At 34.2% G+C, this 18,451-nt stretch overlaps 3 protein-coding genes across 4 annotated transcripts; 1 reads left to right on the top strand and 2 right to left on the bottom strand.

Annotated features, from left to right (window-relative positions):
• The first annotated feature begins 352 nt into the window (after positions 1 to 352).
• LOC102579915 (monosaccharide-sensing protein 2) lies at positions 353 to 6,101 on the top strand. Of its 2 annotated transcripts, none has more exons than XM_006342104.2 (6): positions 353 to 735; positions 927 to 1,053; positions 1,727 to 2,287; positions 3,016 to 3,956; positions 4,552 to 4,739; positions 5,458 to 6,101. In XM_006342104.2, exons 2-6 carry the CDS (start codon positions 975 to 977, stop codon positions 5,900 to 5,902), a joined length of 2,214 nt encoding a protein of 737 aa, XP_006342166.1. In that variant the 5' UTR covers positions 353 to 735; positions 927 to 974; the 3' UTR covers positions 5,903 to 6,101. The 2 variants fall into 2 exon arrangements, with proteins under 2 accessions (XP_006342166.1, XP_006342167.1); XM_006342105.2 differs by having other exon boundaries at positions 353 to 513; positions 5,458 to 6,059.
• A 1,757-nt stretch (positions 6,102 to 7,858) lies between these two features.
• On the bottom strand, positions 7,859 to 8,701 carry LOC102579592 (RING-H2 finger protein ATL80). The gene has a single exon (XM_006342103.2). It carries the CDS (start codon positions 8,571 to 8,573, stop codon positions 8,031 to 8,033), a length of 543 nt encoding a protein of 180 aa, XP_006342165.1. The 5' UTR covers positions 8,574 to 8,701; the 3' UTR covers positions 7,859 to 8,030.
• A 5,053-nt stretch (positions 8,702 to 13,754) lies between these two features.
• On the bottom strand, positions 13,755 to 17,940 carry LOC102579264 (outer envelope pore protein 21B, chloroplastic-like). The gene is made up of 5 exons (XM_006342102.1): positions 17,702 to 17,940; positions 16,533 to 16,607; positions 15,533 to 15,685; positions 14,824 to 14,922; positions 13,755 to 14,147 (listed from the first exon to the last, which is right to left on the bottom strand). Exons 1-5 carry the CDS (start codon positions 17,792 to 17,794, stop codon positions 14,064 to 14,066), a joined length of 504 nt encoding a protein of 167 aa, XP_006342164.1. The 5' UTR covers positions 17,795 to 17,940; the 3' UTR covers positions 13,755 to 14,063.
• Positions 17,941 to 18,451: the final 511 nt, after the last annotated feature.

The raw sequence follows: 18,451 nt of genomic DNA, 5'->3' as shown, positions 1-18,451 counted from the left end.
TTCAATTCATCATACACTTCACGATAAAATACTAATAATAATAAAAGAAACACGTTGTAAACATCATTTTGTAATTTTATACTCATCTTAACCAAAGACTATACTTTATTAACTATTAAACTTCTTTAAAACACATAAAAGGAAGAACTTTAGCTTTAAAACTAAAAAATCATTATGAAGTTGGAGTAATGGAAAATAGTATAATTTGAGGGACACAATTGAGATCCATTTAATAGAACCTGGAAAGGTCAAGCTTAGCTGTTCCCTTTTTGTCTTCTTGGCTACTTCCATTTTAATCTTTAACTTTAATTATTCTTTATTCTATATTCTTTTTTCCCCCTTTAGCTTACTACCACTATATTTCTACTATAAAAAATTTTTAATCTTGGATAAAAAAAAAAAAAAGATCAAAACTTTCTTGAAGATATTTTTCAGTTTAAGCTTCTGGGGTTTACAAAGACAAAACCTTTTTAATGATGTCTTAGGTTTATGTTGAAAGGCGGTTGGTTTTGTTTATGTTGTTTTGATCACCCTCTTTGTCCAGCCATAAAGATTCATAGAACCAAACTTGTTTGTCCTGTTTTCTGAGATGGGAAATCTTTTTTTCTGCTGATTAACTCCAATTCCAAACTGTTAGAATATACCCTTTCTGTACTTCTTGAATTTTGAGTATATAGTAGCTGGCTCGACCACTTTTGGCTTTTACTCTCTCTAATCGAATTCAGCCATCTAAAGGTACAATCTTTTCTACTTGGGATTCCTCAATTTACTGTTTTTAGACTTGTTAGTGTTAATGACAACTTTACCATGTATATGATTTTAGTTTTTGTCAAGAATTGTATGTTTTTTACTAATGGCAATTTTGTAGTGTGAAGTTTAGATCTGTGGTTTTGGTGGATTGAGTTATAAGTGTTCTTAATTTGCAGGTATAGTTCAAAATTTGATTGACTTGTGTGCTACTAGTACTGGAAAAGATGAATGGTGCTGTGTTAGTTGCGCTTGCCGCGACAATTGGAAACTTTTTGCAGGGTTGGGATAATGCTACTATTGCTGGTAAACATTGTTTACTCTTTATTTGAATTGTTAGCTTTCCAATTAGTTAAATTGTTGTGGTGGAATAGCATATACTGAGTTTGAATTGTTATCTTTCCAATTAGTAAAAATGTTGTGGTGTAATAGCATATAATGAATTTGAGTTGTTATCTTTCTTAAATTGTTGTGGTGGAATAGCATATACTGAATTTTATTTATTATAAAGAAGTTGCGAGATAGTTCAATGCAGAGTTTTCTGCTATTGAGTTGTTTTCATTTCAGTATAAATCTGCAACTAATGATATGCAAGTGTTCTTGCATTTTGTTTTGTACTCTGTCTATTTCAATTTGATTGTCTGGTTTCAACTTGGCACGGAGTTTAAGAGAGTAAAGAAAACTTTTTGATCTTGTGGTCTTAAACTAAAGATATATAGAATATATCAAAGTGCTCTTTAATCTTGCGGTCAGTCTTAAACATGTCATGTGAAATGTTAGAAGTAAAGAGTGGCCAAAAACATTATTTTTTAAACGGACTAAAAAGGAAAGTAAGACAAACAATTGAAACGAAGGGAGTAGTATTTTCAATCATTATGTTTTCCTAGTTGCATTATTTCCACGAACATGCAGAATTAAATCCCTACAAGAGTTTTATACATGTTTGGTATTCTAAGTCTTCTACAATTCAAACCTGCAGGAGCTGTTGTTTACATAAAGAAGGAGCTTGCTTTGGATGCTTCAGTGGAAGGACTTGTTGTTGCGATGTCACTCATTGGAGCCACACTTGTCACAACTTGTTCTGGATCCATAGCTGACAGTATTGGTCGTCGCCCTATGCTTATTATGTCATCCATGCTTTATTTCCTTAGTGGCTTAATAATGTTGTGGTCCCCTAATGTCTATGTCCTGCTTATAGCTAGACTATTAGATGGATTTGGAATCGGCTTAGCGGTTACTCTGGTCCCCCTATATATATCTGAGACTGCTCCATCAGAAATACGAGGGTCACTGAATACTCTTCCACAATTCACTGGTTCTGGTGGAATGTTCTTGGCCTACTGCATGATTTTCGGAATGTCCTTAATGACAGCGCCGAGTTGGCGATTGATGTTGGGTGTTCTTTCAATTCCTTCTCTTATCTATTTCGTATTAGTTGTACTTTATTTGCCTGAGTCTCCTCGATGGCTAGTGAGTAAAGGAAGAATGGTCGAGGCAAAACAAGTTTTGCAGAAATTGCGTGGCATAGAGGATGTTTCAGGTATGCTATCTGCTATTCTTTGGAAACAATTCCCTTTTGTGTCAGCTGGCTATTTAAATGTTCAGAATATGTTGACTGTGGATTGTGCTTTCTCAGGGATTTTGTTAGATCGGTGAAAGTAGTGGTATAAATATTTAGTATAACTCCTTTTGTAACGTTCATGCTGATTTCACAATCTGCTAGGGAGTAGCTCCCAAAATAGGAATGCATCTAAACTTTAGCTTCCTCTATTATTTATCGTTATCCATTTTTTACCCCTCTTAACTATTCACTACTCAGTCGGTGCCTATCTTTGTCAAATTCTTTCCAAAGTTTATTTTTTGAAGGAAAAATGTCAGATTTGCTTATCGATTGGTTTATTGATTTGTAATCACTCATTTTCTATATTTTCTTTCTCCCAGATTCTACTATCTTTCATGAATTATTTGAGTTACTTCCATATAAGTGAGAAATCAGGAACTGGAGAACATGTAAACATGTACTCAATATATTATACCATATCAAAACACAATATGTATACCTACCAACGCTATTGAATATTCCCTGATTCCTTCCTTTTAGGATTTATTTCCTTGGAGGCAATAAGTCTCACCATCTCTCTCTCTCTCTCTGGTTCTCTAGTCAGTAGAATACTCTTCTTTTAAGTTCTTTCATATTCATCTAGTGAATCCTATTTGTTAGAGACACTGATTTCATCATATTGATTTTGTTGACTATTCTGTGCATAGGGGAGATGGCATTGCTTGTTGAGGGTTTGGCAGTTGGCATTGAACCATCAATAGAAGAGTATATCATTGGTCCAGCTAATGCGCTTACTGAGGATCAGGACCTGGCTACTGACAAAGATCATATCAAGTTGTACGGCCCAGAGGAAGGCCTCTCGTGGGTGGCCAAGCCAGTTACTGGACAGAGTAGTCTAGCTCTTGTGTCCAGGCAAGGGAGCATGGTGCAGCAGAGTGTGCCTCTTATGGATCCTCTTGTGACTCTATTTGGTAGTGTCCATGAGAATCTCCCTGATACAGGAAGTATGAGAAGCATGCTATTCCCCAATTTCGGAAGCATGATCAGCACCATGGATCCTCATGTCAAAGATGATCACTGGGATGAGGAGAGTCTGCAGAGAGAAGGTGATGATTATCCTTCGGATGGCGGTGCAGATTCTGATGACAATCTACAAAGTCCATTGATATCACGTCAAACAACCGCTGTGGAAACCGTAGTCCCTCATCCCCATGGCAGCACTCTGAGCGTGAGGCGGCATAGCAGCCTTATGCAAGGCAATGCTGGAGAGGGTGTAGGCAGCATGGGCATTGGTGGTGGTTGGCAGTTGGCATGGAAATGGTCTGAAAGGGAAGGTGAAGATGGAACTAAAGAAGGAGGCTTCAAAAGGATATATTTGCATCAGGAGGCAGGCCCTGGCTCTCGACGTGGGTCTCTCGTTTCAGTCCCTGGTGGTGATATTCCTGAAGATGGTGAATTCATACAAGCTGCGGCTTTGGTAAGTCAGCCTGCACTTTACTCAAAGGAACTTATGGATCAGCATCCTGTGGGACCAGCGATGGTCCATCCATCTGAAACTGCTTCAAAAGGTCCGAGTTGGGCTGCTCTTCTTGAACCTGGAGTCAAGCGAGCGCTCATTGTTGGAATTGGAATTCAAATATTGCAACAGGTGGAGTATTATTCTTTTATCATTCTGTTGCTTCTTTTGGTTGTTTTACTAGGATTAAATTTGATAGCTACAAAGTCCTTGAATGCTAACGAAATGGACTTAGTTTCAAATACATTATATCCTTGGAGTTGAGCATTCTGTTTCTTCTTTAAATATAAGTATCTTGGGATTGTGATTAGTGTAGGATCATGTAAGGAGTACTTGACCAAACTACACAGCACATCCTCTTATCATTTATCTGGAAGCAGATACAAAGTAGCTTACCTTTATAACGACTAATTTATTAAGTTTTAAGGAAATATTTTGGTGTGTGTCTATCTGAAGCATTATTATCCTCGCAACAAACAACTCTGCAGTTTTTTTTATGTTTAGTTCAACTTTGTCAATAGGGTGGGGATGAATCATTTTCTCCATTAGTGTATTTTCTTTTGTTATCTTTACAGAGTCTCTTCTTCTGTACTCACTTCATTATGTAGTTTTATAATGAGAACTACCTTGTAATTAATAATCCCAAATTATTGAGGCACTGCTCACTGTTATTAGACATTAAGGCTTGGAATGTTGCCATCTTACGACTGTAATATTTTGTCTGCAGTTTTCCGGTATAAATGGAGTCATGTACTACACTCCTCAAATCCTTGAGCAGGCAGGTGTAGGAGTTCTTCTTTCTAACTTTGGCATCGCATCAGACTCAGCATCCTTCCTCATCAGTGCGTTAACAAACTTCCTGATGCTCCCTTCTGTAGCTATTGCAATGCGATTCATGGATGTGGCTGGCAGAAGGTAATGTTCTCTTGATTCCTTTCTTCTGCGTTAGATTAAGGATGGTTTTGGTTATGTCCTCAAGATTTATTGCTGGAAAATCCATGAAATATGTGCAGTGAGTCTCGATTTGCATGTAGGACCATATTTTTTCCTTATATATGTTCTGGTAGTCTCCTCGGAATTTATTTATATATATATATATATATATATATATCCAAGGTTGGAAAATCGATGCCCTATCTGCAATGAGACCAAATTTCAAATTGGTTAGTTTTTGAGTTGTGTTTCGTGACAGATAGTATTCTCTCTGACAAATTTACACAACAAAGATGTGTGACATCATTCTGTTAACAATTAGTTACTCAAAGTTTATACATTTCCAAATTTAATTAACTAATCCAATTTAGATGTAGATGACATGTTCTCTGTCTAACTAACTTTTCAACTAGTATTACTTAATATATTTTCTGTTTGCTACTTGTACAATACACAGGCTATATATCATCTTAAACTTCTTTGAAAATGCTTTTCCTTGAGTCGAGGGTATATTGGAACCACCTCTCTACCTTCCAAGGTAGAGGTAAGGTCTCCGTACAACCTATCCTCCCTAGACACCACTTGTGGATTACACTGTGTATGTTGTTGTTGATTGATTATAATAAAGAAATACAAACTCTTCATCGTTGTATTATTTATTTTATGCTGTCGAATGTGTCATTAAAATGATAAATTGCAGGTCGCTGCTGCTGTACACTATTCCTGTTCTCATACTATCACTCATCTGTCTTGTCATTGGTAACACTATCAACCTCGGGAGTGTGGCTCATGCAGTCGTTTCTACTATTTGCGTGATTCTCTACTTTTGCTTCTTTGTAACGGGCTATGGACCAATCCCAAATATTCTCTGCTCAGAAATTTTCCCAACAAGGGTTCGTGGTTTGTGCATTGCCATCTGTGCTCTCGTCTTCTGGATATGTGATGTCATTGTGACTTACACACTGCCTGTGATGCTCAACTCGATTGGCTTATCTGGAGTTTTTGGTATTTATGCCATTGTATGTGTCATTTCTTGGATTTTCGTCTTCTTGAGGGTTCCCGAAACCAAAGGCATGCCCTTAGAAGTCATTACAGAGTTCTTTGCTGTTGGTGCAAGACAAGCTGCTATCGCGAAGCATGAGTAGTTTAAGGTATCTTCTGTCGGATTTACTACGAGTATGTAGTAAACTTGTAGAAAATAAAATTTCATTCTCTCTAGGTCCTCCATTTTACATCCATCTGGTACTGCCATTTCTCAATAGTTATATGCTCAGAAGTTGTATACTACCATTTTGAGATGTATGACAATTTCCAAATTAGTATATTCTCTAAGTTGTGGTAGTCTTCCTTTTTCCCCCCCCAAAAAGTAAGAAAATACATTTATTCATCTTGTCAGTTGGGATATTTGGCCATCATGTGATGAAAATATTGAGTACAAATCTTTAAAATATGTGTAAAGTTTCAATGAGCCATGTATTTGGTAAGGTTATATTTATAAATAGGCTAAATATATCAAAAGCTTTCACGAAAATTTTCATTTAGACATCTCCAATTGAAGTAACCTTTTAAACATAAGTTTAAAATGTGCCTAGTGAATACCTCAAATGCGATGTGAATTGAGTGATTTTCACTTGGAGTTGAGTGCGTAAAATTCTTTTCTTCTTCTCTTTTTTAGCTTGAATTTAAGCTTTGTTTCTAAAGACACCGACAACACGTGAAACTTTTTTCTTTCTTCTCTCTTTCTAGCTTGAGTTTAAGCTTTGTTTCTAAAGACACCGATCAAAAAGAAAATAAATGGGATTAGCCATGTGTCAATCCTTAATTAGATGATTTGCCATGTTTATTTTTGCTAGTAATCACCTTTGAGGTGATTAAATTAATAGATAGAATTTAAAATATACTTTAGGTGTTTATTAGGTAACAATATTTGTTGCAGGAAAATAGGATTCCTCAACCATATTTCTTGTTTTCTTCTAAATATATGACGTTTTATATCTATGTTCGATATTATTGTTCTTTTGGTGATTAGTTTCACATACTAATTGTTGTCTTAGCCATTTAAACAAGGTTAATTTATTACTAAGTTAGAAATATAATTTTTCAGTTATTTTACTTGCGTGAAATTTGAATGGTAACACATAAAATAAAATAAAGCAAAACAAGAAGAGATAATGAAGCAGGAAAAGGAAACATGCTTATTGCATGTCTCCTGGAAAGGCTCTTAACCACTCTTGTCTTCATCCCTACAATCACTCATCCTTTTACCCATAAAAACTGTTCCTTTCTGTTCCTCATTCTTATCCCATGTTTCTCCCCTTCACATGTCTAACGTTCCCTTACCTTCCTCTACGTTCCCGTGACGTTTATACTTATCGTCAACTTATATTTATCCTGAACTTTAACAAAATTTCAATGTGAACTCTAACTGAAGTCTAATGAAAAGTAAGTTTAAACTATGGTCAAATCAACCCCACCCTAAGTGGAAGAATTTATGACTTGATTAAATATTTTTATTTGTCATTCACATTTTTAAGTGGAAACTAATATTACTATATATTATAAAGTTGTAATTAAGAACTAGGTCTTCTAGACATTAACAATAGTGGGATTTCATGGGTCCTGCCTAGTTACTACGTTGGACGGTTCCCATTAAAAGGGAATAAATGGCTTCAATAAGTTAATTAATATACTATATATTTCACCACTAACTTGGAGTAAGATTTATCCTAATATTATAATAGTAAAAGGTTAGGACAAGAAAAAAAGAGCGTATATTTTATAGTATGTTAATTAATTCTAGATAATGCGATTTGTGAGTATTATCTATTTATTTAACTAGTAACATTTTTGGTAGCTTATTTGGTGGTTTACCAACTTTATCGACCTCACCACTACAACTTGTACAAACAAAATTATTATTATAAAAAAATTCCAGATTTTATTAGCTAACAATTTAAAATATATATATTTAGTTAATGGAGATACATTGAACAATATTTTTCAAAAATAATAATATCGGCTCACGGGGGAAAAAAGGCGGAAAGGTGATTGACGGCCGCACACTTTAAGCTAAACAAGAAATTAAATGACAAATTAACACTAATTCAAACAGTAATAATCTTTGTTAATAAATTCAAACAGTAGTTTTCTGTAACCCTAATTGATGATATTAATATAGTAGGGCTGAATGAATATATACGTTTACATAGATTTAATTAATATAGGAGTAGTATATACACACAGCCTAATTAACTACTAATTTTTACCTAAATTTTACGGTAGAAATGCATTTACATGATAATTTGCCGGTAATCGGCTTTCCGGCTCAGCTACGGGAGCTGACGACGAGCTTGCTACCGGCAACTCGCCGCACTTATGACATCTCGTCACTACTAAAATCTGTCGGCAAGAAGGACATGACGAGTGCGAGCCTAACCAGGTATCGATGCATCCTACATGAAATCCATGGCCGCACTGCGGTAGCACTCGGATTTCATCTCCGACTACGAATTCCGCTAAACAAATTGCACATTCGGAGAATTTCGCGGCGTGTTCAGCTGAGTAACTGAACTTCGGTAGCGACTTGAGAACCTTCTTCTTCAAACCTTTATTAGCAGGAGGTGACGAAAAAGCGGAATTTCCGGTTGCTCTGGCGGAGATCCGTCGGATCCAGGCGCAGCGAGCAACAGCGACAAGTCCGAGGACGCAAATGAGCGCACAGAGGAGAGCGGCGAGGATGACGACGAAGTCGGAGTCGACTTGACCGATTCCGGTGGTTGTAGACGGCGGCGACGGTGAAGGATCAGAATTACTCATGAGGAAAGTGCGGAGCTTAATTAACAGAGGGAAACAAAACGTTGCGCTTAAAACTAAGTATTTGATTTTGGTAGCTCTTTTTTTAGCTTTATAAAGGAGTGAGTACACTGTTTAAGCAATCACCTTTTTTCTAAAACGTACTTATCGTATTAATTATTTTTGGGATAAAGAAATGAAACGATGGTGTCAAAGTCACACTTCTTGTGTTGTAGATCCGTCTTTATTGAAATTTATTATAAAGTTGGAGTTAGGAAAATAAATTTAAAATCTACGTCTAAATTGTATTTGAAAAAATTAAAATTAAATAAACAAAAAAAAAATCTATTCTTTTTAAAAAAAATCTTATGGTATTAAATAGTAACTATTGGAGTTTAGCATGAAATAGCATCATGTTTATAATCACGCTCCAACTAAGAGATTATATTTTTATATTTCTTCTTTACATCTTTTCATGTGATCATTTTATCAGGTGACCCACTAAATCTCAAATATAATATTTTTTGGATAAGGGATATGGATGCATGAATTTGTAGTTATATAAAAAAATTTAAAATTATATATTTTTTTTAAAAGTGCAAGTATCATTATATCAAGGATTAAAATGTGAGAAAGAAACTTGAAATAGTCTAATCATATCTTGTATTGATTTGTAGATATATCAATTTGTTCGCGTAAAATTAAGATAATTAAAGGTATTAAAAGGAACAAGACCTAAAATTATACTAAAGAAGATTGTCTCAAAAAGCTTAAAGTTTCTTGGAATCCATGTAAACTTATATATGATCCTATGATTTATAAAGGAAAAAAGTTATATAAGTGAATATGTTTAGTCTTATTAAAAAACTTATGACATTATTACTATTATTATTATTATTATCATTATCATTATTATTATACTTATTTACATATGTTTTAACTCTTTTTTATTCAATGTGATGATCACATGAAGTGAGCTTAAACAGAATAGTATAAATGTATGTAGTCAACTTCAACTTATTTATGATCGAAGCATAATTATTATTGTGAGAGCTAACGAAAGAGTTCCGTTTCAATTATAAACTTGATAACATAAACTAGAACTTTTTCACGTAATTCAATACTATGAAACTTGGGATCATAACTTTTGAACTTATTCTCTACAAAAATATTTGATTTTGCAAAAGTCATTTTCATAAAGGCCAATAACAGGAACATGATTGTTGATAAAAGAACCAAATTAAAGTGAACTAGAAGTAGTAGTGTAAAAAGCCTAGCCTAGCTAGTTCCAAATAAATTCAAAGGCAATATAAATAACCCTCTTTCCTCTTTTGGGGTTTCCTTAACCTAGTTAATTACTAGCTTTTTCTTGTGTGCCAAATTTTAAGTGAACCATATAAAGTACTTGAGCTATTCAACTTATCATGGAGTTTGTTGATTTGTAGTCATCACATCTTTTTTTATTTTTGTTTTTTTGGGTAGATAAAAGATGAAAACAGCATCAATTAGTAGTTAGATTAATGGAAATGACTTTATTATGTCTTTTTTTTTTTGGTTTCCCACCCGGTGTCCGGAGCCCACATTGAAGCTTCGACTAAATCCGGATCGCGCACTGCAGGGCCCATTCGGGGGTGGCGCTCCCAACAAGATTTTCTCCATACCCAGGGCTCGAACCCGAGACCTCTGGTTAAGGGTGAAGCACTCCCACCAGTGCACCACAACCCACTAGATTGCAAGCAAATGGGATATTGGGTTGTGATATATACATGTTGATGTTGACATAATAATTATAACCCTAATTAATAATTATAACAAGAGTTTAACAAAATACATTATTGACGGGATATAATGGTCCAGTCCGCTAGTCATGATATTGTCTGTTCTAGATCATTATAAATAGTATCATGATCATTTATGTGTCAGCCTTGTCGATGCGGGTGAGACGGGGCAAAACTTAGTGCTGACTCTAGGCAAATAATTCCATGTGTTGGGACAAACCTCATCGAGGATATTGAGTCCATAAGAGGGTGTATGTGACACCCCAGTTTAATTAGGATAATAAATCTCACATCGATAAAAATATAGGAGAAATATTGAGTATATAAATAAATATGTCTTACACACTAGTGACACGTTTAAGTGACACAACGAAAGCATGCTAATAAAAATAATATATGATACAGAAAAGTCGAGATTTTACAAGTTAAAGCTAAATTCACTCTGCAATATTTATCACTTCTAAACTAGATCTACTTCACCTAAGTTGCATGAAATATAGCTTTTCTTAAACTTATTATAGAGTTTTGAAAAAAAAGAACAAAAAGATGAGGCTAATCATAATAAAGAGAGGTCATTTATATAAGATATCTTAATTTCACCATCCAATGTTATTCTTTGAGGTCATTTATACCTTTATCATTTAACAAATCATCTTATATTTGCTCTTGCTAGCAAAAAATGAGTGAATTCCACATGGCCAAATAATTGAGAAAAATATGCAATTTTTTTTGTTGATTCTACTTGTGACTATAGTCTAAAGTCAGTTTTGTTACGACACTGATATAAAAAGCAATTGCCATAACAAATTAATATTGTCAGTATTACTTAAGAGAGCAATTCTGGATTCCAACAATTATAAAACAACTACCAAAATTTACTACTTATGGATTAGTATTCAAAAGAGCCCATTCCTTTTTTTAGGCAAATTTTGCCAAACATTTCTAATATATCAGCCTAATTATTACAGTAGTTTTAAACGTAAACTAAACTTCCTTTCTTATTCTATTAATAATTTGTCTTAATTTTCATGATTATAAACACCATAACTTATCTGTAAATATCCTATAAATAATTATTAAACATAAAACAAAGCCTCAAGTGACTAGATTAACAACTTGTGGGTCAATGGTCTAGGTCAGCTCTAAGTTGTTATTAGTCAAACTTTCTTCCACCACTTTGCCACTGCAAAATATAAGAAAGTAATCAAGAACGATTTAAATCAGATATCTCATATTCGAGTTTGAATATGAAAGAAATCTAGTGAGGAAGTGTTTTTCCTCTTAAATGAGTCTTACGTGATGCAAGCTCATGATCAATCAAGGCTATTTGAGATTTTTTGCTTATATAAGTTTTTTCAGTACTTCCATGTTGGGATTAGTTACTAGTTCGAATTTGATACAAATTTATAAATTCAAATTAATCGAACCTTACAGCAGTGAGAAACAAAAACAAATAAAGCAAAGAGCTAGTTTGTTGAATAGAATAGGTAGTGGATGGAGTAGACCAGTAGAAGGAAGTGTGAATTGGTCACCAAAGCACTTTGTTATTATGCACATGACAAGTTGGCACTTTCTTATTTGTTGGTTTATTATAAAAAGATAACTCCTAATTGGAGCACGTTTCTCTTTTCTTTTTTTTTCCCTATCTTATCTTATTTTAGTAGTCTGTCTCTTCCACATTCTTTTAGTGAGAAATTTCCTGCTAGACTCACTTCATTACTTGGCACACAACTTCGAAACTTCTCAAAGTATGGCCCTCCACCTCTAAACTTTTATTTGAACTCATGACCTGACCTAACTTCACACATTACATGTTGTGTTCTTATATATGGGATCATGAGCCAAAAACTCACGACCTGCATAAATTTCACCACCTCGATTATTCCAACAAATAATTATATCAAATAAAATTTAGGCAAGTAGAAAGACATCACCTAACTTGTTCTTTTTTTTTTTGAGTCTATTGAAAGTTGAAACCTTTCGGTTAGGGTCATTGTGCCTAACATTTGGGTTTGAAAGTCAGAAATCATACGTATTTCAAACTTCCAAAGTTGTTGACTTTGAACAAACTATACACACATTTGACACGAAACTGCTGCTATGCGAAAAATCGAGGAAGTCGTTGACGCTACCACTTAGAGGCGGATTCAAGATTTTAAGCCATTAGGTCTGAAGTAGCGACTTCTCTTTCGTGATGATGATATAGTACAACAGTACCTGCCTTCATACGTTGGCAATCGTTTTTTATTGCCCTTTTCTCATGTGAAGGGTTAAGACATTTCACAATATATGATGTAGCTAATAAAAGGACACCACAAAGACATTTTTATTTAATATGTACTTTTAAGTGGACATCCACAAGATAGATTGACATTTCGTGGGAATGAATGTTCTTTCAATATTAAAAAGATTATGTCATATGCACAACAAATCCAACTAAGGATCTGTATTAGTACTAAGATTCATAAAATAACAAAACCTATTACAACTATCAAATAAACTAAGGAAATCACGTAAGTCTATAGTAAAAGAAAGTGGAGCAAATGATCATTTTCAAACTTCTAAGGCAAAACAAGGATCAGACTGTTTGACACGATTTCTTTACGTGGAATGCAAGAGAATCTAATGAATGTTGCTTGTAGATATGACTTCACAAAAGACAATAAGATGTTTAATGATTACACGATTAACTAACCATCAAACTGCAATTTCGATGTACACTTTGAATAAAACTTAGGTAGAATGGAAGAGAATGAGGAGGGGTGTGCTTATCGGGTAATCAATTACTATATGGAAATGTTTGGGGGCTAAAAGAGTACTAGTGGCTAGCATTAGGGCAATTAAGGTCATATATGATGGAACCAAGACCCGGATTAGTACAGTGAGAGGTGAATCAAAACACTTCTTGATCATGCTTGGGTTGCACTAGGGATCAACCCTTGAATCGTTCCTATTTGTCTTAGTGATGGACGAATTGAAATAGCATATTCAAGGGGAAGTGTTGTGGTGTTGTGGTGTATATCGGGAGATTGATGATGATGTAGCACATTGTGTTTGGAATGGAGTGGGTGAAATAGAGGCTAACATCCAGGGTATTATGTGATAAGAATGTGTCCCAAGCCTTAAGGGTAAAGTTTTACAAAATGGTGGTTAAACCAACATTGTTGAGTGTTGGTCAGTGACGAATGCCCGTGTTTACAATATGAATGTGGCAGATATGAGGATACTCAGATGAATTGTATGTGTGGACATATTTGGAAAGATATAATTTATTCTTCTTTAAAATTGACTAGGAGAGATGATTAGGAACGAAGTTACATGGGACAACGTAGGAGTGACCATGACAAACAAGATGAGGAACAGACACACTTGGTATGTTGTTATAATTTAATAAAACAGCTAAAGAAACCAAGTGCAGAAACACAGCTCCCCGAATCATATATATGTATTAGCTTTAACTTCACAGTAGATGAGGCAATGCAGACAAGCATACATGGGGATCAAAATTTCTTACACAAATGAAAGGTAATTTTCATGAGTTTGAATTTTGTATTGCAATGGCACTATCTCTGGATACAATACTCAAAAGCAGATCTTGCAGAAGGTAATGCCTTTTTGCAATTATAGAATGTCAAAATATGTAATAGAAACACAGATGACGGATGATGATGGTTTTCTTCTTTCTTGCAATTATAACCCACTCTAACTGGAACAAGTTACGCGTCCATCAGTAATATCACAAACTATATTTTACTTTCCATTTTCCAATATTGTTGACAGTGAGAGTCCAGTTGTTTTCACTAAACTGAAAGTAAGGGACCTGAAAAAAAAGAGAGAATAAAACAGAACTTCAAAGTGCAGGGTAACATGTTGGTGAGATCCATACAAGAGACTATACTAGTATATGCAATAGACTCTTAAAAAATGGAACTAACTGTCAGATGAATCAAACCAACAAAATAGCAAGGGAGAGGAAATACATGAAAAACAACGATGAAGAGACCATAACCCAAAAATGGAAATGACGTGTGTAAAAACATAGTAGGAAGGTCCTTACTTCATTAAAGCTTCCACAAATGATCAGCAGGAGAATGTTTGACAATTTAAGCAACTTAATTTTGTTGTTTGTTGGGTAATAAAAATGAATATTAAGTTCCAGTCACTGTAATGGGGTTCTAGATTTTTCATATTAGCTCTATAACACAGCAGGAACACTTGTGCATGCAACACAGATAAAGTGCAGTCTCTACTCTCTAGCATCAGAACTATATCTTTTCTCTTCAGAAAAGAAAAGTAGTATCCAAAAACTATAGTATACTATATTCATTTATGAGATTTGAAGGTACAAGACAATGCCATGCATTTATGATGAGAGCTAGAGAAGCTCAAGTGACCATTTTCACAAGCCAAATCTCCACATTTGTTTCAACGGTAATTAATTGGTGGGAAGATGGGAGACAGAGTACACTACTTGAAGATTAGCAAAAATGATTCACCTTTTCAATGACTTCATATCCAACTTTGAGCCTCACATCTTGGTCTTTTTTCACATCCATGATATCCCAAGTAAATTCAGCAGCAACTCTTGATTTTCTCTGGAAGTTTTGAAGTAAGCAAAGTATGAAGGTCTCTGTAAGACTGTTACTTTAAAACCAAAGATTTAAGCAACATGTCAAATTGCAAGATATATCAGGATATCGATTAACTGTGCCTCAATTCTGACTTAGTTAGGTTTAGCTATATGGATCCTCTATAACTATTTCACTCTGTATATTCTAGCCAATTTCACTCTAATACTGGATAAGATAAATCATTGTAAAGAGAACACCATCAATTTAATATGATTACATGCTTAGTCAAAGGAATAGATATACAACACTCCTTGATGCAGATAACTGAAAATTTGATTAGAATGTACATACCTGATACCTTCAGATTGAAGTACATAAGACTGCATAAATATGAACATACCCGAAATGACAATGGGATTACTCTTTCAAACTTTTTTTTTTTTGGACAAGGGGAATTACTCATTCATGGATTTAACTCAAAATCAAATTCCTTTAATTTGTTATTTGGGCTAGCCTAGAGTAAGATTACTAGATATATCCCAATCCTTGCTCCAAAAGAATCAACATCATCATTTTTTAAACACCAACGGTTTCACTCATGTATAGACCTTACACATTTTGAATAATTACCAACCTCCAAAAGTTTTTCGTCCACATCGTACTTGCCCTTGATATGAAAGTTTACCGAATTATTTGCCGTCACTGGAAATTCTTTTTTACCACGAACAGTATACCAGAGCTTTTGCCGCCTATAATATTGCACTCCAACACCGAGACTAGCATATTGCTACAAGTACAAAAGCATTTCAATTTCCTGAGCTACCATAACAAAAATTTCATGTACACCAGTTCAAGCTATATGTCTCAATTAGCTAGTTAAGAGTTGGCCAATTTGGAAGTACAATAACAAGATCTCTTTTTTCTTTTAGCAGGATACTTGCACATGCATTACTTAATCTTTGGACAAGCCAAAAGATTTCATTTATGCTATTGACAATAAATTTTACATATTTAAAAAGAACAAAAATAAGAAGGAAGAAAAGTTATAGCTTTAGAATTATTAAAAACATTGGAGAATATCATGTGAAGGTTGACTCTTAAAGAGAAAATCATAACATTCAATTTGAAATGGAGATTTTTTTATTTTATTTTCTGCCTTCTGTTCTTTAATTTTCCCTTGTTCTTGGGGGTAACGGGAATGGCGGTTAATTTACATTGAGTTGCCCACAATGACGTTTCCATTTCGGCTTGTGCCGGAACCCAACTTGTCTGCTCACTACAAAGAATCACAGGTTTATACTGCATTTACACCAGTATTTCAAGCAAATAAATAAGAAAACATGTGATGATGTCATTAAACAACGCTTCATTTTAGTGTATGAGATGAACACTGGTTTATTCAAAATGCTTTCTCTGGTCTCAAGCAGGTAAGATAGTGGATACCAAAATCAGCTCCGGGCACTTGACACGATATTTTACTGAGGACCAAGAATAAATAGAATGCTAAAAGATTGACCCTAATTATTTGTTAGATCAGACTATACATGCTTAGTTAGACTTCTTGGAGGGCTTAAAGCTAAAAATGTACCGACATATACAAGCAACAAATTGTTGTAGAAAGGGTAGGAACATACATCAGGAAAGTATTGCCTTATCATAGCACAGAGATAAGTTGGTGCTCCAATTTTGGTGTCTAGTTCTGCATGACCCTGCCAATGAATAGAATCTGTGTGATAAAGGCCAATAAGCAGCTCAAAAGGCTTATAAACAGAGCTGGGTCAGTGAAGAATCAAAAAAGCTTAAAATTATACATCAACTTCTCTCCACTTGGTATTATCTCAGCATACCTATCCTGGGAGAAATACGCATATCTAAATATGTACAAGAATTACAGCAAAATCATTTAACCTTATATGAAGTGATAAATGTGTATAATCATCAACCATTTTCCTTAAAAGAAATGGAAATGGCAAATTTCATTATCAATCTAGTTGGGTTCGACTATATGCCTCTACTCTATTTGAGCCCATTATTCATTGTCAATATACCCAATAATGTTTCATGTTTGGAGATAATGATAAGCAAACCAAATGTACACTTGTACAGGAGTATGTAATTTCTATATCTTGGTATAAAAAAAGGGAAGATACGCTGAACTGACTTCAAATGCAGAACCCCGACCCCTCATTATAAGCTGTTTCAAGCAACAACATACTCTGTAAAATCCCACAAGTGGGGTCTGGGGAGGGTGTTGTTTCTAGCACTTGCATTAAATCAGCCAGGCATAAAGGAGACATCTTTGACTAGCCTGAAAACGTCCTTGGCATTTTTAATAAAAGTAATTAGAATGAAGGAAGAAAATTGGATTTCTGCAGAAGAAGCAAGACTCTATCGTGCAAAAACTTCAAGAAGAGTAACTCAATGATGCTCAAAACTCAAGTCTTTTAACATGAGTAAACAGTTAAACTAAATCATCCAGGCATCATGAACTAGCAGAAAGCATACCCAAAAAAACCACATGACATTTACAATAAAAGTTTCGGATGAGGGAGTAATAATTGAGGTTGTGGAGAGGAAACAAGAGTATATCAAGTAAAAAATTCAAGAAGAATAACTTACTAATGCTGAAAACCGAGTCTTTTGACATGGGTAAATTCTTAAAGCTCAAGTCTTGTCACAAAATTTCGTGGAAAGAACTTATTAATGCTCAAAACTGAATCTTTTGACATGGGTAAATGCTTAAAACTCAGTCTTGTCACAAAATTTCATGGAAAGAGAAACAAAATTAGGAAATGGTTAATACCTGCAAATGGGTGAAAGTGTTGAGGGGGAATTTCTCCCTGGCATGAATCACCAGACTCTTGGAATCTCCAGCATAACGAAGTGAGGTCTCCATTTTGTGTAAAATGCAGGTGTTCTTCACTGTAGAAGAATTCCCCAACCCCCAACTGGTTAAACCCTAGATATATGAATGGAAGAGTTGCTTCAGCTGGGAATGGATAACCAGACTCTATAAACACCCAAACAATTTGGATTTCAACTCTTTTGCCTCTATTCTTTTTCTTTTTTACTTACTAGTACCATACTTTGTTCACTTTGTATATAAGACTTTTTATTACTCTGACTCAATTTTAATTATTTTTTTAAGTTAAATTAAAATTAAACTGATTCAATATTTTAAATTAAGATATTCAAAAAATATAAAAAAAATTTATATTAATATGGTGAAAAAATACATATTAATCAAAGTCCACACAATTTGACTCTAAATAAATTAATCATACTTAATACTCCCTCCATTGTGTTTAGTATTTTAAGTATTATGATATTAAACTTTGTGGTTGAATGTTGGAATTGAAAAAACTTATCAAATATAAAAAGACACTCCTTTCAAATGAACCAAAAAAGAGAATAAAACACTTGAGTTGTGACGGAAAAAGTACATATGGTCATGTCACTAAATTATCAAGGCCCTAAAATAAATAAATATATATCTTGATTATTTCTAATTAACAGAAATATATATATATATATATATATATATATATATATT

This window comes from Solanum tuberosum, unplaced genomic scaffold, assembly GCF_000226075.1.
Source record: "Solanum tuberosum cultivar DM 1-3 516 R44 unplaced genomic scaffold, SolTub_3.0 scf00032, whole genome shotgun sequence".
NCBI classification, from domain to species: Eukaryota; Viridiplantae; Streptophyta; class Magnoliopsida; order Solanales; family Solanaceae; genus Solanum; species Solanum tuberosum.
This window is presented reverse-complemented; position numbering and strand designations above follow the sequence as displayed.